The sequence below is a fragment of the Carcharhinus amblyrhynchos genome, chromosome 6, assembly GCF_965287045.1.
Source record: "Carcharhinus amblyrhynchos chromosome 6, sCarAmb.v2.hapA, whole genome shotgun sequence".
NCBI classification, from domain to species: Eukaryota; Metazoa; Chordata; class Chondrichthyes; order Carcharhiniformes; family Carcharhinidae; genus Carcharhinus; species Carcharhinus amblyrhynchos.
In genome coordinates this window covers 28,835,081-28,859,584 of record NC_137329.1, presented here as the reverse complement: position 1 = coordinate 28,859,584, position 24,504 = coordinate 28,835,081, and the positions used below count along the sequence as shown (strand labels likewise).

The following is a 24,504-nucleotide window of genomic DNA, read 5'->3' as shown; positions in this document are numbered from 1 at the left end:
TGACAGTTTAGGGAAAAGGGAAGTGCAACATGACCTAGGTGTTATGATGGAACAGTCACTGAAGGTTAGTATTCAGGTACAGCAGGTGGTGAGGAAAACCTTCATAGCAAGAGGATCTGAATATAGGAATAAGGATGTTTTGCTGCAATTGTACAAGGCCTTGGTGAGGCCACACCTTGAGTTTTATGTGCAGTTTTGGCCTCCTAGTCTGAGTGATATGATATTGCATTCTTGCCATTGAAGGAGTCCAGTGGAGGTTCACCAGATTGATTCCTGGAATGGCAAGCCTGAAATAGGAAGAGAGACTGGATTGACTCGGCTTGTACTTACTGGAATTCCGGAGAGGGAATCTCATTGAAACATATAAGATCCTGATGGGACTGGACAGGCTAGATGTGGGAAGAATGCTCCCGATGTTGGTGAAGTGCAGAACCAGGGGTCAGAGTCTAAGATTAAGGGGTTAGGCATTCAGGATTGAGATGAGAAAGATCGTCTCCACTCATAGTTGTGAACCTGTGGAATTCTCTACCACAAAGCTTTTGGGGCCAATTAGTTAGGTATGTTCAAGAGGGAACTGGACATGGCCCTTGCAGCTAAAGAGTTCAAAGAAGAGAAAGTGGGAGTGGGATACTGGAAGTGTGTGTCAGCCACAATCATATTGAATGGTGGTGCAGGTTCAAAGGGCTGAATGGCCTACTCCTGCACCTATTTTCTATGTTTTCTGTTCTGAGCAGTTAAATTTGTCAGAGTACTCCACTTGATGAAACTTCTGGACATTTTATTGCTCATCACAGTCAGGCATCAGATGATTTTCTAATTGCTTTAATCCAGTGCTATCAAGCAGATACTGTAGCTTGCATTGGTGTCACATAAAACTCATCTACTCCACCAACATTCACCCTCTCTTTTAACCTTAAGAGAAATATTGCGGCTGCACTATTGAGTTTCCAGATTCTCACACTACCTACTTTGCTGATCTAAGAAGTGAAATTGTCAATTCCACACCAAAAATAAGATTCTTCAAATTAATTCCACACACTGCTAGGTGATAGAGCAGAACATCATTCCATGGGCGCCATATTACAAAAGAAACCCGAGGTACGGAACCAGCTACACCACCCTCCTCCCACCCCCCACCATCATAGCCCCATCCCTTTGGCTTTGCTTCTGGTGGGCAATGCCAAGGTGCCCAATAGGCTGAGCCCAGTCATGCCCCCAACTATGTGGGGGTTCAGATGGCCTCATGAGCCTCCCCAGTGAGGCCATGGCACCTGGTCTCTGCTGGTGGAGATCAGCTGTGTTTGTTGCCAGTGTGTGGACCAAACTGGATTTTTCATCCCGCACACAACCTTACTGGCTCACTGCGGCAGTTGATCGTTGTGGCGAGGCAATAAGATCATGTCCTCAGGCTTCACAGATGAAAAAGTAATGTATCAACCCAAGGAGCCACTGAATCCAATTGCAGCCTGCTTATTTTACAGCTCTAGCTTAGCATTTCCCTAACACCAGAAATAGCATTACAGAGGGTCTTACCTGAGACTTCCAATCTTGATTTCTTTTCTACCTTATCAGGTGTGACAAACACAATACAAGTGTACTCCCCTTCTTCAGTAAGCTGTATCTTCGGAAGATGAAGTGAAGCATCTCCTTTCTCTAATGCCTCTCTTGGTATGTTTGCTCCAGTTCTTTTTGAAGTAACGGTTCCTCCGTTAAAGGCATAGATATCCTGACTGTTGGGCCCAAGCCATTGGACACCTACTTTTGTTAGGTTGAAGCCTGCTGCATCATAGCCAGAAAATTTACATTCCAGGGAAATATCTTCATTCACTAAGACACTCTTTGGGTTTGCAAATATTGTCAATTTCAAAGTTTCTAAATAAACAGAGCATTAAATATTAGTGCAATTGTTCAATTGTCAAAGCTAGAAATAAGAGATTCAAAATGAACTATTGAAAGCGGAACAGTAGCACTTCAGATACGCATCTTCAAAACACTGCAATGAAGTAATTATACCCAAATCATATCTACAATTCCCTAATGTGATTTTTAAAAAATATGTTAATGGGATGTGGAAACCCCCGGCTAAGACACCATTAGCTGACAATACCTAATTTCCCTCAAGAAAGTGGTGGTGAGTTACCTTCTTGAATTGTTGCAGTCTGTCTAGTGTGGATACACCCATAATGTGAGAGAAGGATTTCTGGATTTTGATTTGGTATAGTTTCAAATAGCACACATTGCTGCTGAAGAGCTTGCACCCCAGGATCACAACTTGTAACCCCTCCAGTTTGGAAAGCCATGCCTTTAACTCCACTTGCCTGTCTGGACCTCAAAACTTTGATTCCCTTGTCAGTCAAAACCATGTATAACTCAGCCTCAAATATATGGCACAGCTCTCTGGGCAAGGAATTCCTGGAATCCTGGAAACAGTTTTGGTCCTTTTATCTGAGGAACGATATGCTGGCATTGGAGGTAGTCCAAAGAAGGTTCACTAGGTTGGTCTCAGGCATGTAGAGGTTTTCTTGTGAGGAGAGGTTGAGTAATTTGGGATTGTACTCATTGGAATTTAGAAGAAGGAGGCGATCTTATTGAGACATATTGGATTCTCAAGGGGCTTGAGCGGGTAGAGGTGGAGAGATTGTTTCCCCCTGTGGGAGAGTCTAGGGCCACAGGGCACAATCACAGAAAGAGGTCACCCTTTTAAGACAGATGAGGAGGATTTTTTGTTTCTCAAGAGGGTAGTGAATCTGTAGACTTACTTACTGCAAAGAGTTGTAAGGTTGGAAAGTGGGGTTGAGGATTGTCGTATTAGGTCAGTCTGAGAATATAAAAGCCATAAGGTTTATGTATAGTTTGTAATCTCATGCTGTGAACATGCTGTCCTGCACGTATGCAGAAGTGCCATTAATCACACTCTGTAGTCTAGCTGTACTTAGTACCAAGTGTTTTAACTGTTATGTAAGGATTTATTGTGATGAGAGTGTGTACAGATTTGATTGGTTTTCAGAACATTATGAACTGTGCACGCAGCTATACCACCGCTCTATTGGTGTAAAAGAGTCGGGGATAAGTTGTAATAGGCTAATGCTCTGGAAGCCCGCCTACAGACTGGAATAAGTGTTTGGGAAAAGTAGAACAAAGAAGTTAGTTTTGCCTGGGTGTGCGGGACCACTGATGCCTGCCCACCCTAAGGAAAACGAGCTCCAACGTCGTAAAAGAATAAAGGTATAAATCTTCTATCCGGAGTTGACTTGATTATTATCAAACCAAGCCGAACGCAGAGCGCTGAACCTTAGAAATTGTCAAGTCAATCAATGCCGGAGCAGACTCAATGGGCCAAATGGTCTACATCTGCTCCTACGTCATATGATCTGATGCAAAAGGGGAACTAGGAGAGGAGTTACCCACTATGGAATTCCCAGCTTCTGATTTCCTGTTTATGTTACTATACTTATATGACTAGTTCAGTTTCTGGTCAATGGCAATCCCAGAATGTTGATAGTGGGGGGATTCCAAGATGGTAATACTGTTTAATGTTAGGGGGACATAACTGGACTCTGTCTGGTTGGAGATGGCCATTGCGTTGCACACATGACATGAACATTACTTGCCAAATATCGTCCCAAACCGCATCCAGGTCTTGCTGCACGTGGATACGGACGTGTTGCAAATGGTGCTGAATACGGCACAATCGTTAGCAAGCACCACCAATTCTAACCACATGGTGGTGGAAAGTCATTGATGTGGAAACTGAAGATGATACAGCCTGAGACATTATCCTGAGGAATTCCTGTTGCAATGTTCTGAAACTCCAACTACAAAAACAGGATCTTGGTGTTACTCCAACCAGTAGAATGTTTTTCTCTGATTTCCATTTATTTCAATTTTACCACAGTTAGTTGAATGTTGATTTGATGTCAGTGACAATGACTCTCGAGTTTAGATGGGGGCAGGAGTGTTTATTTATTTGGAAGCCTAATGGTGAAACAGGAAACTGGATGCCAATCTTTCACTTAATATTGAATTATGTAATTGTATTCTGGAAATAATTCTATGTAATAAGTTCCTGCCTGTATTCTAGAGGTCTCTGTGTACTTTTTAAAAATAAATTAGAGAATAAAACAAATACATTTCTGATCCACCCTTATGGGGTAATCTTCATTATTTCAACACAACCAATTAAACTTTAACAGAAACTTAGCAGATTAAAATAGCACTTTGGGAGTGATGATGCTCTTTAGCCCCTCCAGCACCAACAGTCAGGCAAGGCCTCCAGTTTTTTAAGTTTAAAGTTTATTATTGTCACAAGTAGACTTACATTAACACTGAAATGAAGTTACTGTGAAGATCCCCCAGATGCCACACTCCTGTCGGGAGATGTTAACATGGCCAATGCACTTAACTAGCATGTCTTTCGGACTGCAGAAGGAAACCAGAACACCTGAAGGAAACTCGGGCAGACACGGAGAGACCATGCGACTCCGCACAGATAGTGGCCCAAGCCAGGAACCGAACTCAGGTGTTTGGCGTTGTGAGGCAGCAGTGCTAACCACTGTGCTGCCAGCTTACTGGTGGACAACCTGTGCACCATCTCCAGCGACTACTGGGCAAAAATGCAATCACAGAAGACAGAACATTCAAACAAAGAGCAGGAGTAGGCCTTTTGGTTCCTCGAGCCTGCTCTGCCTTTTCATAAGATCATGGCATTTTTTTGTTCATTTGTGGGATGTGGGCTCCACTGCTGGCCAGCATTTATTATCCATCCCTAGTTGCCCTTGAGAAGGTGGTGGTGGTGAGCTGCCTTCTCAAATTGCTGCAGTCCACATGCTGTGGGTTGACCCACAATGCTGTTAGGGAGGGAATTCCAGGGTTTTGAACCAGTGACTGTGAAGGAATGGTGATATATTTCCAAGTCAGGATGGTGAGTGGTTTGGAGGGGAACATGCAGATGGGTGATATTCCCATGTATCTACTGACCTTGCTCTTCTGGATGGAAGTGGTCATGGGTTTGGAAGGTACTATTTAAGGACTTTTGGTGAATTGCTACAGGGCATTTTGTGGATAGCACACACTGCTGCTACGGAGCATCGGTGGTAAAGAGATTGAACGTTGTAGAGGTGATGCCAATTAAGTGGCCTGCTTTGTCTGGGATGGTGTCAAACTTCTTGAGTGTTGTTGGAGTTACACCCATCCAGACAAGTGGGGAGTGCTGACAAAGGCCCATCTTCTCAACGTCAGCTCTTTCTCTCCTTACAGATGCTGTCAAACCTGCTAAGATTTTCCAGCATTTGTCTTTTGATTCCATCACACTCCTGACTTGTGCCTTGTAGATGGTGGCTGATCTGATAGTAACCTCAAATCTATATTCTGCCTCCCCCAGTAACCTATCATCCCTTGTTTACCAAGAATCTGTCCACTTCTGCAATAAAAATATACAGACTCTGCTTCTACCACCTTTTCAGAAGAGATTTCAAAGACCTACAATCCTCAGAATAAATTTCACCTCATCTCTTCCATTTTAACTGGACAACCCCTTATTTTTAAAACAATGACTCCGATTTCTGGATTCTCCCACAAGAGGAAACATCAGGTGGAATATTCCCATTCCACCCTCCACATGAATCGTAGTGGTTGGATCACCAATTTCCTGTCCTGGTCTCCCCATGCCAACACTACAGTTAAGAAAGCCCACCAACATCTCTACTTTCTCAGAAGACTAAGGAAATTTGGCACGTCAGTTATGGCTCTCTCCCACTTTTACAGATGCACTATAGAAAGCATTCTTTCTGGTTGTATCACAGTTTGGTATATCTCCTGCTCTGACCAATACCACAAAAGGTCGTGAAAGTAGACCAATCCGTTACACAAACCAGCCTCCAATTCATTGACTCTGTCTACACTTTCTTCTGCCTCAGCAAAGCAGCCAGCATAATTAAGGACCCCATGCACACCAGGCATTCTTTCTTCCACCTTCTCCCGTCAGAAAAAAGATACAAAAGATCACATATCAACCAACTCCAGAACAGCTTTTTCCCTGCTGCCATCAGACTTTTGAATGGAGCTACGTTGCATTAAGTTGATCTTTCCCTACACCCTAACTATGACTGTAGCACTACACTCTGCACACTCTCGTTTCCTTCTCTATGAACGGTATGCTTTTTCTTTGTAGCATGCAAGAAACATTATTTTTCAGTGTATCCTAATACATGTGACAATAATAAATCAAATTAAACATGGACCATGCAAATGGCTGTTGACTTCGGGCAGGATTTTCTAGCCTTAGGGTGAGTGCGGCCAAAATATCCCACCCATCTTCTCCGTTTCCATTTTGTCCAGACCCCTCTGGATTGTCTATGTTTCAAGCAAGTTATCTCTTATTCTTTTAAACTATGATGGATGTAGATCTAGCCTGTCCAGCACTGATCCCTGGGGCAAACCATTTGTTGCATCTTGCCAAACTTGCCAGCCAGTCAGAATAAACAGAGCTCTCAACTGCCCAATGCTAGACCCATTAGGTCCACCTTGGTCAGACCCAAGAGCAAACCAATGAGGAAGTCCTCTAAACTGGATGCTGAAGAAGGATAATATAAAACTCTTGGTATAAAAAGCCCTCATTTCAAATTTACTTTAAGTAAACTAGGTTAAGGTGAAAATTACAAGGTGCCTTATATATAGAATAAAGAGTCACCATGTGCCTGATACAATACATACAAAGGTATAGTCTGTATAACCACAATTTAGGAAATATTATGGAATCAAACTGTATTATTAATGTGTTTCCTGTGAATCCTGGCCAACAAACTAACTACCCGCTCAGCATGATGGGACATAGACAGTATGAGACAGACCAAATTCTTTTCGGATAAAGGAGCATAGAGGAGCAGTTTTGCTTATCAGCTTGAGTGAAGCAGCTGCAAGCTAATCAGGGCTTGGAATGTATGGGAGTACATTGGTGAGACTGGTGCAGTCTCTCAAATTGATGTGTGAGGCGGGATTTGACAAGAGTAATGACTCCTCCTGCCAATTAAAATTTTCAGGCATTAGAAAATATTCTTGAACTTACTGCATTTACATAGTTAGACTTCCTAGTAATGCGGGAAGAAGTTTAGAGTGCAATGGGCCAATGATCTCCTAATCCTGCTGGCAGGTAGAGCGTTATTAGATCAGGTAATATTGTGTAATATTGTAATTGGACCATCAAATGTGGGTGACAAGCCCATACAGTAAACCCCTCCGAAAGATGGCTTACACTGTGGGGCTGTGGCCCCCAAGGGCAGTTTTGGGCCAGGCCAATGAGAAATTCTGTCCAAAAAGAGGTCAATTCAGACATGAGTGCTTCACATGCCAGGGTCGCCTCAACACAAGGTGCAGTCAGGGCTGAACACAAATGTTTTTAAGGCTCCAGAGGGATTTGGCTGTGAGCTGGGCATTGACCGACTCACATCACATGATACTCCTGGTGACATCCTCCATAGTCCAGCATACACTGGCTCTTGTCACCCCAAACCCTCTCTTCTGCTCGTCACATGAAACTATATTGGTGGAAGTGGCATGTGACACTCAATTAATGCTATCCTGAGCAGCCTCATCCGCTCACTGTGACTCTCTTCCACTCATCCAGACACTCCCACTCACCACCTTTTTGTCCAATCCTCTCCCACCTGTCACTTCCCTTCCTGACTCTCCCATCCAGAGCCCCATTTGTCCCCTCCTTCCATCTCACCAATCTTGTCCTGAGTCCTCACTCACAGCAAAGGTTGAGGAAAGTGACGAGGCAAGTAGGAGAGATGGTGAGTCTGCAGGAAGCTTGAGAGTGACAAGGCCTGTGGGATGGAGTCAGCCTTCGTGAGGCACGTAGGAGTTAGCCTGTTTCTTTTATATTTTGAAGGTTATTTTCTTTGCAAATGCAGGAATTTAGAAATGTACTGTATAGTATTTCAGCTTACAGGGTATAACTTTTTTTTGACCAGAATCGTCCTACAGAACCTGACTGCAGTTTTTACACTGGTTGCAATGGGAAAAATCTTCACTCGAAGTTGTTTGACTTGAAGTTGCACTTTTCAGGAAAACATTTAAGCGAGAAAATACTGTATAATCCATCATGAGACACAACTCATTATTGCTGCATGTGTACCAAATATACATTGTGTTATATATACACATTCTGCTTCTCATGAAGTGATGAGAGAAATTACACACAATGCAGAATTTGAGTTTAAAGTGTGATATATTTTGGAGCTCAAGGAAGCACAGAACCTAACACAATTTAATTAAGTATCCATTTAATTTGAGAGAGGGTTTCAAGTTTGTTTTAGTATTCATTTGCAGCCTGAGTTTGTCACCAACTACGACAGCATTGACTACTGATCCTAATTACCTTGCTGTCTTGGGTCCAATAACCGAATTAGTAGCTTTCAGATATGGCACCTTACGGGATTGGAACTCCGACTGGGCCAGGCTTTCCTCACTAATGGATTCAGTAAATATTCTTAAGACGGCATTGACGGTCACTTTTGACTTCAACCAAGTTTTAAACAAAACAAATTCAGGTTATTTTAAAACTAAACATTTACCCAACAGGAAGACAATGGGTGGGACTGGACAAAATATTATTTTCTAACTTTTTCCACACAAGTAGATTTACTGTCAATGACAAGAACTGACTGCAACAAATACACAAGTTTTAAAGTTGTTTAAAATGGTCAGTTCCGGAGAAGAGTTTATATTTCTGCTTTAAGTTAAGCTTCCGTTTTGTGGTCAACTTTTCTTTTGAAAGAAGACAATTTGCAGGACAGAAGCCGCACACCACATTGTTCCTTTACCTGTCGGAGAGACAAACCACACAGTAAGCAGAACCCCAAACAGGAAGAAGTGACCACCAGCCCCAAACCTCCGCTGGACGTGGATTTTATCCGGCGACATCGGGGCAGCCATTTCACAAAATAAAGAGGAAAATAATCTTACTTTCCATTTTGTTATTCTCCTGTTCACATGATTCCTTCCTCTGGCCGAACTGCTGTGCTATTTCAGTCCTATACTGTGTTTCACAGTATTTCAATCCTGTCACCACAATAAGCTCTATCACCGCTTCACAACAGCAATTTTAACGCGTTCTTGGTGAGAGAGAGGCAAAGTGAAGTTAATCGGTCTGGAGCGCCACAAACCAATGAGGGGAGGCAAAGGTGAGAAGGAACAAGCTGGCAGCCAGCTTGCTGTGCGCCGCAGAGAGAGAGATCAGAAGTTGTGAGAGACGAGGAGCAACAAAATTGTGCAGAGCAGTTCCTAAGAGGCTGAGTGAGGATCAAATGATAGACTGATTCAAACAGTAGCTTTAGGACATTTGAGAATTTATTTGTGGGTTTTCAATATCGTAAAAATTATAAGCGTAAAGGGGGAGAGCATTTAGAGAGAATCGGAGGAGGAGTGCCAGCTTATAGTCATCTCTTTTGAACACCTTTTGGTGACAGTTCCAGTCTTAAGGCTGTCGGATAATGATAAGTGACTTAACAGCAGTCTGGTCAGAATGTGTGGTACAGGTGTTCAAAGTTAGTGAACCAGTCGTAAGACTGAGAGAAGTAGTTCAGATGGCCTGCACACACTATTGTACACTTTGAATATGGAGAGATTGAAAATTGTATCTTATTATAGTAAGAGATGAGGGAAATAATCGAATGGAATAAATGAGTTAAGGGAAGTGAACAGGATAATAAAAGATATGTTATAGAAGGGCTGGTAGTAAACAGATGAGGACAGAATTAAATGGGATTCATTTGATGGGAAAAAACAATGATGATAAAAATAGTAATTTACATTGATTCTAAAAGGTAAGATACTGTTTAGGTGATAGTTATAAGAACATAAGAAATAGGAGCAGGAGTAGGCCATCCAGCCTGCCCCGCCATTCTATAAGATCATGGCTGATCTGAAGTGGATCAGTTCCACTTTCCTGCTTTCTCCCCATAACCCTTAATTCCCCTGTCCATCCAAAACCTATCTACCTGTGACTTAAATATATTCAGCGAGATAGCCTCCACCACTTCAACGGGCAGAGAATTCCAGAGGTTCACCACGCTTTGAGTGAAGAAGTTCCTCCTCAGCTCTGATCTAAACTGCTCCCCCCCCTTATCTTGAGGCTGTGCCCTCTAATTTTGCTATCCTTTCTAAGCGGGAAGAACCTCTCTACCTCTACCTTATCCATCCCCTTCATTATCTTATATGTCTCTATAAGATCCCCCCTCATCCTTCTAAACTCCAACGAGTACAGACCTAGTCTATTTAGTCTCTCTTCATAGTCCAACCCCCTCATCTCTGGGATCAGCCTAGTGAACCTCCTCTGCACTCCCTCCAAGGCCAATATATCCTTATGGATAAATGGACAAAATTTTTTAAAGAAAGAAGAGATGAGAAAAACACTAAGTAAGAAATGATGTTATTTAAGATAAGAACAAGCTATCAAAATAAGTTACTGCCTGGGATGAAATTGCAAGGTTTAATTTCTGTTTCAAAGATGTTATGTTATAGAATTTGGGGAAAAAATAAGAAATTTCACTATACTGGGAGAAGGTGAGGTCTTTCACCAGAAAAGGAGTCAGACAGGTATTGAAGATATTTGTAATTACTGCAGGAATTTTGTGGAAAGTTATGTAAAATCTGTGAATCTCTTACCGGGAGATAAGCATGTAGCAATCAGCAGAGATATCAGGGAAAATCCTGCAGATGGATCGATTGTATAGGAAACAGAACACGAATGTGTTGCAGAATTAAATGAAGGGGCAAGTGAATGCTTAGCAGAGGAACCACTAGCAGGAGAAGGGGTAATTAACCAAATGGTAGATGGTGCAAAAAGATGTTAATGGGAAACCCCGTACAGCATGGGCAGTACTGAATGAAAAGGAGGAGATGATTGCAGGGGAGCAGATCCTGGGAACTGATTCAGGACAAGTAGCAGAACTGATAGCTTTTACTAAAATGTTAGAGTGAAGCAGAGGAAAGAAGGTTAACGTTTTTACTGACAGCCATTATGCTTTTGGAGTTGTGCATGATTACATGGCAGCTTGGCACAGCCTTGATTTTGTGACTTCAAATGGGGGACACATACAGTATGAGACTTTAATGAGAAAGTTACTCCAAGCAGCCATGTTCCTTTAGAGGTAGAGGTATTAAAGATTCAAGCTCACTGAAAAGTTGAGAATGAAGTGTTTCATCAGAAGGAACTCCTCAAATGCAGACAATAAAAATGTAACAAAACTTACTCCAACTTATAAATCAAAGGAAGAGTTTAGTAAAGAAATTTCATTACTCCAAACTTGGAGTGGCCTTGCTGTGGGCCACTCCAAGTTCTCCACAATTCTAAATATTTGTAGTGAGCCAGCTGACGAGCAGACTATTACATCATTCTGTAATCGGTTCCATGGTATACTGGGTCCGCAGACCCTTACAGCTTGTTATCATTGGTCACATTACATCCAATGTAAAGTTGTCACTGGTTACATTCGAACAGATTCCCTTTATTTTAATTTTTTTCTCAAAATAGTTTATGACAACCATCTTCCAGTATTCTTAATAACTTTCCAGTACCTGCACCCCTTTTTGTAAAACACTCAGATACCTGTAGATTTTCACCGACCCAGTTCACTTTGGAAACTTCCCTGTTTTCCAGCATTTGTTTAATGCTGGCCATATCAATTCTTGGTCGTTTTTCTGTTACACCTTCTGTTGAGTGTCCCATAAAGACCGATTGTCCACATAACTCTCAGTTGATACTTTCTTGCCCGATGTGCCCATAAAAAAAATTCTGTTAATGTGTCAGACAAATGTATCCCTATATCTAATGCCTCCACCAATGCTAAGGTTTCAGCCACCAATGTGCTTTTGACTACCCTTTTTATTTTCTTTGCTTTCCAGGCCAAGGGGCAACATTTTCCTTCCTTACCTACCAGGAACATTATGAATCCAGCACAGCTTGAATGTCTATCTGGTAGACTGGCACATGAAGTATCGCTAAACATAACCAACCTCATATCTTTCGGTTCTCCTGGTGCTGGGAATTTAATCACATATTTCTCTAACTGTACCTTGTTTAATGTTTTATTAGCCTGCAAGATCTCTCTGACTGTGGTGTGCTTCAACATATTACTGAACTCCAGGATATTATAGCTCCCAAGTGGTCTTGTCTATGTGCCTAGCCAATTTAACTGTCCCACCATACTCTTCTGTTTCTTTTTTTGTGGGCCTGTTCCTCTTTTTCCATTGACCTTTTTCTAGTGATGGGAATGGGATCAATACTGTTTAGATATCCCTGTTGACTCATTGTTACACCAGAGGTACTTTGTTGAATATCAAGACCAAGATATCAAAAGGTACTAGCTGCTTGACTCCCTACTTTAAAATCTGTTTTTAGCTTCTCAATTACCCTTTTTTCAAATTCTTCTGTGCCACTCCATCGGAAATCATCCACATGCATCACAAAAATTCCAGATAATTTTCCTTTAGCCTTCCAATAAAACATTGCTGGATCTACTTTTAACTGGACTCAGTCAGTCTTTCAGCAATGTTGGCAAGTGTGAGGTGGTCCACTTTGGTAGGAAGAATGGTAGGAAGGACTATTACTTACGTGGCGAAAAACTGCAGCAGGCAACGGTGCAGAGGGACCTCGGGGTCCTTGTGCATGAGTCGCAAAAACCCAGCTTGCAGGTGCAGCAGGTGGTCAGGAAGGCTAATGGGATGCTGGCCTTCATAGCGCGGGGGATTGAATATAAAAGTAGGGAGGTCTTGCTGCAGCTGTATAGGGCATTGGTGAGGCCGCAGCTGGAGTACTGTGTGCAGTTTTGGGCGCCGCACCTGCGCAAGGATATTTTGGCCCTGGAGGGAGTGCAGAGGAGGTTTACTAGGCTGATACCGGAGTTGAGGGGATTGAGCTATGAGGAGAGGCTGAATAAACTAGGCTTGTACTCGTTAGAGTTTAGAAGAATGAGGGGAGATCTCATTGAGACGTATAAGATGATGAATGGGATGGATAGGATAGAGGTGGAGAGACTCTTCCCGCTCAAAAAAGACAGTAGGACTAGGGGGCACAGCCTCAAGATAAAGGGGAGGCGGTTTAGAACGGAGTTGAGGAGGAACTTCTTCACTCAAAGGGTGGTGAATCTCTGGAATTCTCTGCCCGTTGAAGTGGTGGAGGCTGCCTCGCTAAATATTTTTAAGAAGCAGGTTGATGGGTTCTTGATAAGAGAGGGGATTAAGGGTTATGGGGAGAGGGCGGGAAAGTGGAACTGAGCCACAACAGATCAGCCATGATCTTATTGAATGGCGGGGCAGGCTCGAAGGGCTAGATGGCCTACTCCTGCTCCTATTTCTTATGTTCTTATGTAAATACCAAACCCTTGATGCATCACTTAAGCCATATACGCATTTGTTTAATTTCCACAAATGTCCCTGTTTACTGTTTCTTTGGGCGGCCTCAAAAAAACTTTTCTCTGAAATGTTTCACCTAGCAGAAGTGCTGCTTTGATATCAATTGATGGTTACCTGAGCGTTCTTCATAGCAGACCTGCTTAACAAAAGTATATCACTGGAAACTACATTGTACTTACAAATAAACTGATTCCCACAATCCTACAAGGATGTTAGACTGTTGGCATCTTCAAATCTAAGGCAGGTGGAACTATCATGCTCTTTTACTTTCTTTCGGTCTTTGTGATCAAGACACCCTAAATAGCAATTTAGCCAATCCTGACCACAGATAGTGGATGTATATCCATTATCTAAAACAGCACAGTTGAAAGAGTCTAGCATCAGGATGCTCATTACGTGACTCAAATTTTCTTCCACCAAAACAATGCCTCCCTGGTCCTTATCCTTGTCACTGTTGGTTTCCACGTATTCTATGTCATGTGGTTTCAAAGACATGAATTCTTCTTTTCAGACAGTTTACAATGTAGTGTATGGGACAACTGCATTGGAAACAGTGATTCACAATCCTTCTACATTCCTTCAATTTAAATGTCTTTTATTAGTTTCCCATGTGCATCTTCTTTTCCTATTTTCAAATTGGTTACAACTGCTTTCATTACTAGGTCTGTTACTGACGTAACTCTCTCTGTTTAAAGGCCTTCGCCTACCATTCGGTCTGGCACATGGTTGAGTCACTACTGACTCCTTCATTCTGGGCACTATGGCATTCCGGTCTGTATTGAACAAGGTGACGGGGAAGGATTGTTCCCCAAAAAACTTTTTTAATGATGCTGCCATTTAAGCAAAGACGGGCTCTGCTCCCCTTAATTGTATTCCAGTCATTACTTAAGGAGCACCTATATGCAACAGACATGCACAGTCCAACAACTTAAAGGCCAATACTGCATCTGGAATCTCCAAATTAAATTTCATTAGCCTGTTGCGGCCCCTATTAAAATCCATGATTTACTCTTGCATGGATTCGCTTTCTTGTCTCCTAATCCTGCCAAACATCACCAACCATCCTTCATAATTCTCCAAGAACTCAAATTTCTGGTAAAACTCATCTAAGTTTTGTAGCAGGATCTATAGTCTTTCTTCTCTATTTAGGGCATCTGCTGTCCAATTGGAATATACTTTGCGTCTTATCTTGTACGTAATTGGAAGTGATAAAGCTAATGCTACGCCTTGCTTTTCTTCAGTCTTGTGGTGACCAGAGTCCACATTTCCATCTCTGCCTTCCATTGCCGAAATGGTTTGGCACCTGAAAAAGACAGGGGTACAATCAAATCCCATCAGCTTACTTCTACCTTCTGCCATGGTTGTCGCACTTCTTCAAAACCAAACATCAAGCTATGATGGGTTTGCTCTGCTACCAATGATTCATTGGAAGGAACTCTTCAAATGCAAATGATTAAATATAACAAAAAAGTTACTCCAACTTATAAATCAAATAAAGAGTTTAATAAAGAAACTTCATTACTTGGGCCACTCCAAGCTCTCCACAATTCCAAACAAGTTCTTATTTATAGTGAGTCAGCTGACCACTACATCATTCTGTAGTTAGTTCCATGGTTTACTGAAAGAGCTGACCCTTACACCCTGTTATCATTGGTCACATTTCATCCAATACAAAGTTGTCACTGATTGCGTTTTAACATAAAGTACAGGAAGGAAATCATTTTGCTGACCATGCGGCAAAGGCCTTAGTAGAATAGGATTCGGAGTGGACATAGCCTGTAGGGTTAGAAGCTGTAGCAGTTGAGGACAACTCAGGTATTGATGTTACGCAAGTGCAGGAACAAGCAGATGAAGAGAAGGAACAATTGAAAAATGATGGAGGGCTGAAAGGCCATGATAGAATATGGAGGAGAGCGGGGAAAGTAATAGTTCTTCAAGTAATACAGTATCCGTTGCTGACATTTTATCACAGAATATCACACATAAGCAGGGACAGAATGCTTGATTTATTAAAAAATGTTGGTAATGGAAAGGAGAGTGAAATTTTGTCAAAGGTGCCTACAGTGTGCTCCTAGTGAACCAGGAGCAAGATTAAATGAAGAGTCAGCCACATTGAAAAGATCATGGGAAAACTTGCAAATGGATTTTGCAGGACTGTTACCATGGGTATAGGGAAAGACGTACTGTAGATCAGCTTACTCAACGGGTTGAAGCAGTCCCATGTAAAAATGTCACAGCTAAAACAATAGAAGGGGAATGCCTCTTCAATTCAATTCTGATCAAGGAACGTACTTCACAGGGAGAGTTTTGAAAAAGGTCTGTTGAACGTTGGGAATAAAGCAGAGAATTCACATATTATATCATCCTTAGAGTTCAGGGATGGTGGAGAGGATGAATCGAACACTAAAGAACAGTTTGGCCAAGGCTATCTTGGAAGAAGGAAACAACTGGGAGCAGGCCTTGCCTGTAATATTACTATGTCAAAGGGCCACTCCTGTTCCTGGAACACAAGTAATCCCTTTGAGCTGATGCAGGGAGAGCAATGCACCTCCCACAGGAAGAAATCACAGGTGCAGCAGAATTAGAAATAAACCAAGAAACAGTCTTTCAATGTATGAGGGACTTAATTGATGGTGTGCATTTTCTCAAAAAGCAGGTAATCACGCAGCAGCAGCACAGAGATTGGACTAAGCTGGCAGGAGAAAGTACTCCTAAGTCACCTACAGGAGGAGATAAGGTAATGGTGAAACTCTTGGCAGACAAAAAGGGATTAGGAACTCACTGCAAAGGGCCTTTTGATGTAGTAGTTACAGGGTAGACATGTGACCTGATTAATGAGAAGCGTGGCCCGCAGTGGAGACACAGGACTCAGTTAAAACCTTATCCTAGTGAGAAACCCCAAGATAGCGAATCTGACCTGGTGAAAGTGATTTATTATAATAGCAGTAGAGAGTGTGTGAATAGATTAAGTTTCTTCTGATTACTAATTTTAAGGCCATAAGAACACTGGATTATATTACAGATTATGTGCACAGAATATCCCTGACCTGCCACAACTACAAGGCACAGCTCCAATAAAGATTGACCAGACATATCCCAATGTAGAAGCAAATCACATTGACAGCATGTACAAAGTGTGGCATGGTGATTATACAAGTTTTGTAAATAAGTTTTGTTATTACTTGACATTGACCAACAATTGTGTGTAGACTGTAAAACAGAAGTTGTACAGACTGTTATAATGAACCCGTATTTTTCTCATTTTAGTATTGAACATACAGATACTGGCTGAAGTACAGCCAATATTTGGGATGTTTCATCCTTCTGGAGAGGAACATATGAACACATATCTATATATGGCACATACATATGCAAAGATGATTAACCAGTCAAAGTGTTGGGTTTGTTCACATATTCCTATCCAAGTGGGAGAAGGAATATCTTTACAGCCAACACCCCTAACATGGTCAGAGTTGATAATGGCAGATCAGGTATCTCAGGAGGCTAGATACCATGGACACCACATCCCAGGATTTGACCATACAAGGATTTGGATGGAGAAAGTTCCATAGCGGTAGGGACTGTGCAGGGAAGATAGGTTATATGAGGGGGTACACACCCATTTATAATCTGTAAAAGTCAGCCCCTAATCTGATTTTGACTCAGCCAAACCTGAAACCAAAAGGGACTTGCTGTGTGGAGAATCTGAAAGGCCCTGGGAAAAATTTAGGGATAAGTGAAGGCAACTACAAAGTAGGTCAGAATAGCTGGAGTCCACCCAAAGGAGACCAGTCGTTTAACGTATCCTATAACTTTAAAGGCTGCAAACCTTATGCAACACTTACTGGTACTTACTGGATCTGTGGAGACAAAGCATATCCTTGGCTCCCTATTGGATGGAAGGGGTCATGCTACTTTGGATATGTGCTCCCATACATATACCATATTCACAAACTCCCTCCCTTGCCACGACATCGATGAGCAATTTCAGAAATAGAACAATTCATTAGTGTACTGCTTCCCCAATATGGAGAGCCTAAAATAATGCGAGAGATTATAATATTGCGCTCCATTTTGGAACAAGTTGCCAATAATACAGCTACTGCCCTAGCAACTGACTGGCATCGGATTATGTCTTGGCAGCGAGGGGTGGGACATATGGAGTGATTGGGTCAGAGTGTTGCACCTACATACCCGACAGTTCAGAAAACATAGCTGATCCGACTGGTCACATCAGAAGAGATGGAGAAAATTAAACAACCACCACAATGGTTGTGAGAATGGCTGGGTGGTGTGGAAACATCAATCCTACAAGGTTGCAATATTTTTCATGGTGATCTTGGTATTGATGGCACTGATCAATGTAGTTAAGTGTGCCTGTGCAAGACTGCCCATGTCCACAGAAGCGATAGCACCAGTAATGGCTGTTAAGTTGAGCAAGAAAGGATAATACAAAGGGTCCAGTTGTACTCCAGGATGTAGCAACAAGTGCTGGGACACCTCTGTTTAGTGGCCTCATCTTGGGCTGGCCAAAGGCCAAAAGCAGGGACTGAAGAAGGGTTATATAAAACTCTGAGTACAAAAGCCCCTCATTTTAAATTTACTATAATAAGTAGACTAGGTTAAGGTGAAAATTATGTCACCTTACGAGTCCATAAAAGAAGATAGAAAGAGATTTTCAATATATAAAAGGTAAGAGAGAAACAAAAATAGACATTGGACCACTGAAAACTGAGGCTAGAGAAGTGATAATAGGAAACAAAGAAATAGTAGAGGAACTGAATAGTTACTATGTATCAGTCTTTATGGTGGAAGTCACCAGTGAGATGCAACAGCTCCAGAAGAATCAGGGGCACAGATGAGTACAGTGGCCATCACTAAGGAGAAGGTTCTGGGGAAACTGAAAGGTCTGAAGATGGATAAATAATCTGGACCAGATGGATTATACCCCAGGGTTCTAACAGGAACAACTGAGGAAATTGTGAAGGCATTGGTGGCGATCTTTCAGGAATCGCTGGAAACAGGGAGGTCAGGAAAGTCAATAATGTAACACTGCTGTTTAAGAAGAGAAGGAGGCAGTAGATGGGAAATTATAGGCTGGTTAGCTTGATTTTGGTTATTGGCAAGATTTTAGAGTCCATTATTAAAGATGTGATCGCAAAGTACTTGGAAGTGCATGATAAAATAGGACTGAGTCAGCACTGCTTCATCAAAGAGAGGTCACGTTTGACAAATATGTTACAGTTCTTTGAGGAGGTAACAAGGAAGTTAGATAAAGGAAAACAAGTGGACATGATTTATTTAGATTTCCAGAAGGCCTTTGACAAGTTGCCACATAGGAGACTGTTCAATAAGTTAAGAGCCCATGGTGTTAAGGGTAAGTCCTGTCCTGGATAGAGGATTAACCAACTGGCAGAAGGCAGAGAGTGGGGATAAAGGGGTCTTATTCAGGAAAGCAGCCCGTGACTAGTGGTGTGCCTCAGGGGTCAGTGCTGAGTCCACAACTTTTCACAATATACATTCATGATTTGGAAAAAAGAACTTTTGAGAAGCTAAAAAGGCACTGTTGCTAAGTTTGCAAATCTTGCAAAGGTATGTAGAGGGACAGGTAGTATTGAGGAAGCAAGGAGGCTACAGAAGTACTTGAACAAGCTAGGAGAGTGGGCAAAGAAATGACAGATGGAATACAATGTGGAGAAGTGTGAGATTATGTACTTTGGAAAGAGGAATGGAGACATAGACTATTTTCTAAATGGGAAAAGGATTAAGAAATCAGAAGCACGATGGGAGCGTTCTCCCTTTGGGAGCGAGAGTCCTTGTTCAAGATTCTTTTAAGGTTAACATGCAGGTTCAGTCAGCAGTTAGGAAGGCAAATGCAATGTTGGCATTCATGTCGAGAGGGCTAGAATGCAAAAGCAGTGTTGTACTTCTGAGACTGTATAAAGCTTTGGTCAGATCCCGTTTGGAGTACTGTGAGCAGTGTTGGGCCCCGTATCTAAGGAAGGATGTGCTGGTCTTAGAAAGGGTCCAGAAGAGGTTCACAAGAATGATCCCTGGAATGAAGAGCTTGTCATATGAGGAACGGTGAGGACTCTGGATTTGTACTCATTGGAGTTTAGAGGATCTTATTGAAACGTACAGGACACTGTGAGGCCTGGGTAGAGTGGACATGGAGGGGATGTTTCCACTAGGAGGAAAAACTAGTTCAGAAAACATAACTAATCTGGCTGCTCACATCAGAAAAGAGGTGGAGAAAATTAAATAACCACCATTGTCTACCTTGGGTGGATGGCTGGGTGCTGTGGAAAATCAATCCTATAAGGGATTGCAATATTTTTTATGGTGATCTTGGCATTGATGGCACTGGTCAATGTAGTTAAGTATGCCTGTGCGATAGCACCAGTGATGGCAGTTAAGTTGAGCAAGAAAGAATACGAAGGAACTAGTCGCCCTCCAGGACATAGGAACAAGTGTTCGGACACCTCTGTTTAGTGGCCTTATCTTGGGCTGGCCAAAGGCCAAAAGCAGGGACTGAAGAAGGGTTATATAAAACTCTTAGTATAAAAGCCCCTCATTTTAAATTTACTATAATAAATAGACTAGGTTAAGGTGAAGATTACAAGATGCCTTATGTATACAATAAGGATTCACCATGTGCCTAATACAAAATATGTAACGGTATTGCCTGTACAACCACAATTTAACCAAGTATTATAAAATTAAACTGTATTATTAATCTGTTTCTTGTGAATCTTGGCCAACAAGTGAACTAACTGCTCAGCATGGTTGGATATAGACAGTATGAGACAGACCAAATTCTTTTGGGACAAAGGAGCAGTTTTGCTTATCAGCTTGAGTGAAGCAGCTGCAAGCTAATCAGAGCTTGGAATATATGGGATTACATTGATCCATGGTTGCTGAGGCAGGTGCAGCTGATAAGTGAGGAGGATTTGGGCTAGAGAATGACTCCTCTTACCAATTAAAATTTGCAGGTGTAAGAAAATATTCTTGAATTTGCTGCATTAACAAAGTTAGGTTTCCTAGTAACGAGGGAAGAATTTTCAGGTGCAATGGACCAATGATCTCCTAATCCTGCTGACAGGTAGAGCGTTATTGGCTAAGGTAATAATGTGTAACGTTGTAATTGGACCCTCCAATGTGGGTGACAAGCTGGGTGGGGCATTCAAGTGTTCAGAAGAGTGTATCAATCTCACACGTACTGTTATGTTAAAGAGGATAGTCAGCATTCACTGATGCATGCATTAGCAATTAACAAAACTTCCTTTCATTCTTTGACTACATGTTGTCTTTCATGGTCTCTGTAGTGGTTGAGTGAGTAAAAGATGCCCCCGTGGACACCCTGGAAAATTCCTCTTATAAATGCCAATGCCCCTCCTTTCCTGTGTGGCCAGGATCTGGAGTATGGGATTGAAGTGCAACCAAAAATTGCAGATCAGCCCTTTCAGATAATGAAAAATGGGTTGCATCCTCTGAACTCAACATAACTATAGAACATAGACTCCACGAGGCCACGGAAAATGCAGGCAGACTAAGAGTTTGTGAACTAATTTTACTTTCCATTGTATGGGTTTGCTGTTTACAACATTCTCCTGATGGTGAAATGGAGGATTCCCTTGTAGACAGCCATCCGCCGTAGCTCTGCCTCCTCTGGAGGTAGGATGAAACATCACAATGTGTCCAGACAGCTGGCAAGTGCAAGTGGAGGTTGCGCAGCAACAGCCAATACAGTAAACCCCTCTAAAAGATGGCTTAGACTGTGGGGCTATGGCCCCCAAGGGCAGTTTTGGGCCAGGTCAATGAGAGATTCTGTCCAAAATGAGGTCAATTCAGGCATTAGTGCTTCACATGCCAAAGGTGCCTTGAGGCAAGAAGTGCAGTCAGGGCAGAGCACTGTTTATAAAGCTCCAGAGGGATTTGGCTGTGAGCTGGCCATTGACCAACTCACATTACGTGGTACTTCTGGTGACATCCAGCCACTCCTCCACAGTCTAGTTTTCACCCCACTCTGGTCACCTGGGCATAGAATAGAATCGCTGGAGTATAGAAAGAGGCCGTTCGGCCCATCAAGTCTGCACCGACCACAATCCCACCCAGGCCCTACCCCTATATCCCTACATATTTACCCACTAATCCCTCAAATCTACACATCTCAGGACACCAAGGGCAATTTTTTAGCACAGCCAATCAACCTAACCCGCACATCTTTGGACTGTGGGAGGAAACCGGAACACCCAGAGGAAACCCACGCAGACACAAGGAGAATGTGCAAACTCCACACAGGCGGTGACCCAAGCCGAGAATCGAACCCAGGTCCCTGGAGCTGTGAAACAACAGTGCTAACCACTGTGCTATTGTGCTGCCTACTGTCCAAGGGCAGTCCAAGCCCTCTCTTCTGCCAGTCACATGAACCTGTATTGTTGGAAGTGGCATGTGAGACCCAATACACAGCCTTTCTCCCTCACTGTGACTCTCTTTCACTCATCCAGATGCTCCCACTCACCACTTTCCTGACCAACCCTCTCCCACTTGTCACTTCCCTTCCTGACTCTCCCATCCAGAGCCCCTCTTGCCTCTTCCTTCCATCTCATCAACCCTCTCCTGAGTCCTCATTAACAGCAAAGGTTGAGGAGAGTGATGCGGCAAGTAGGAGAGATGGTGAGTCTATGGGAAACTTGAGAGTGATGTGGCATGTGGGATGGAGTCAGCCTGCATCAGAAGTTAGCCTATTTTTTATATATTTTGAAGGTTATTTTATTTGCAAATGTAGGAATTTAGGAATGTACTGTACAGTATTTCAGCTTACACAGTATAACATTTTTTGACCAGAATGTCAAGGTATGTCAGAATTTCAAGGTTTTTTGACCAGAATGTGCGGCATGGTAGCACAGTGGTTAGCACTGCTGCTTCACAGCTCCAGGGACCTGGGTTCGATTCCCGGCTCAGGTCACTGTCTGTGTGGAGTCTGCGCATTCTCCTCATGTCTGCGTGGGTTTCCTCCGGGTGCTCCGGTTTCCTCCCACTGTCCAAAGATGTGCGGGTTAGGTTGATTGGCCATGCTAAAATTGTTCCTTAGTATCCTGAGGTGTGTAGGTCAGAGGGAGTAGTGGGTAAAATATGTAGGGATATGGGGGTAGGCCTGAGTGGGATTGTGGTCGTGCAGACTCGATGGGCCGAATGGCCTCTTTCTACACTGTAGGGTTCTATGATTCTATGAATAGTCCTACAGAACCTGACTGCAGTTTTTACACAGACTGAATGGGAAAAATCTTCACTCCAAGTTGTTTGATTTAAAGTTACATTTTTCAGGAAAACATCTTACACCATTAAGCGAGAAATTACTGTATAATCCATAGTGCTACGCAACTCATCATTGCTGCATGTGTACCAACTATACAGTGTATTATACATACATTCTGCTTCTCGTGAAGTGATGAGAGAAATTATACACAATGCAGAATTTGTGCGGATATATTTTGGAGCTCTGGGAAGCGCGGAACGTGACACACTTTAACACAAATCCATTTCATTCGAGAGAGGGTTTCAAGTAATTTGCAGACTGAGATTGTCAGCAGCTAGAACACCATTTACTGTTGATCTTAATTACTTTGCTATCTTTGGTAGCGGGTCCAAAAAAATTAATTAGTGCTTTAGATCATTTCAGATATGACATCTTACGGGACTGGAACTCCGACTGGGGCAGACTTTTCTCCTCACTAAAGGATTCAGCAAATATTCTCATGACGGCATTCACGGTCACTTTTGATTTAAAACAAATTTAAAAATAACCTGAACTCGTTTTGTTTAAAAATAAACAACGGCCCCACAAGATGAGAATGGGTGGGGCTGGACAAGATATTATTTCGTATTCTTTTTCCACACAAGCAGATTTACTGTCAATGACAAGAATTGACTGTAACAAATACACATATATACGTTCTAACGTTATTTAAAATGGTCAATTGCTGTGAAGAGTTTATCATTCTGCTTTAATTGTTAAGCCTCCATTTTGTGGGTCGACTTTTCTTTTAAAACAAGACAATTTGCAGGACAGAAGCCGCACACCACATTGTTCCTTTACCTGTCGGAGAGACAAACCACAGAGTAAGCAGAACCCCAAATAGGAAGAAGCGACCACCAACCCCCAACCTCCACTGGACCTGGATTTTAAACAGCAACGTCGGGGCAGCCATTTCACAAAATAAAGAGGAAAATATGTCTAGTTTCGATTTCGTTCCCTTATTTTTCACAGGGTTCCTTCCTCTAGCCGAACTGCTGTGCTATTTGAACATTTCAATCCTGTCGCCACAATAAGCTCTGTCACCGCTTCACAACAGCAATCTTAACACGTTCTTGGTGATGAATAATAGAGTGCACCAAAGATGTTTCAGGAACTGAGATTCTCCGGAACATTGTCTATATTCCAAAACAACCCTGTGGTCAGAGCCTCAAATGACATGAGCGACATGTCACTGCATTTCCATTTACCATCATGAAAACAATCTTACTTCTTGCCTGTAATCATAACCAAGTCCATTTTATTTCTGTTGCATTTCAGGGTTTGTTTGCGACCAGAAGAACCAGAAATCCCCGAATTGTTGATAAGGGTGAATTGCTCAGTTGTTGCAGGCGGCTGAAAGAGATATTATGGGGAGGCGGTGGTATTGTCTCGGAGCAACCAATCCATGGTGATCCCTGGGGAGCCCCTGGTTCAAATCCAACCATGGTTCGATTAAATTTTGAATTCAGTAGAAAATTAGACAATTAAATGTTGCGATTGTCGTAAAAAGCCATAGGGGAAAGAAATTTTCTGTCCTTAACTCTTTCTTTTAGGGAAATCTTCTGTCCTTACCAGGTCTGTTGATTCACAGCAAAGTGGTTAACTCTTAACTGCCCTCAGGGATGCCCAAACCCCCAGTAAATGAATTTTTAAAAAATCAAAGTGACAGGAATAAATGAAGAGGCTACAGAGGAATGAGTTTACTTCCAAAAGCATTCACTGATCCAGTGATGATTCTAAAACGGCACCACATGAAGATCAAGCTGTTTTTAGACCAACGTGGAATGTCAAAT

At 42.3% G+C, this 24,504-nt stretch overlaps 1 protein-coding gene across 1 annotated transcript in view; it reads right to left on the bottom strand.

Moving 5' to 3' along the window:
* LOC145343788 (uncharacterized) overlaps window positions 1–24,249 on the bottom strand; it is an 81,514-nt gene extending 57,265 nt beyond the window's left edge. The window contains exons 1-2 of the mRNA XM_080190122.1: window positions 23,513–24,249; window positions 1,534–1,872 (exon numbers count right to left, since the gene is read on the bottom strand). Of these exons, the coding sequence (XP_080046248.1) occupies window positions 1,534–1,872; window positions 23,513–23,624 (451 nt within the window). The 5' untranslated portion in view covers window positions 23,625–24,249. The remainder of the gene's footprint in view (window positions 1–1,533; window positions 1,873–23,512) is intronic.
* Window positions 24,250–24,504: the final 255 nt, after the last annotated feature.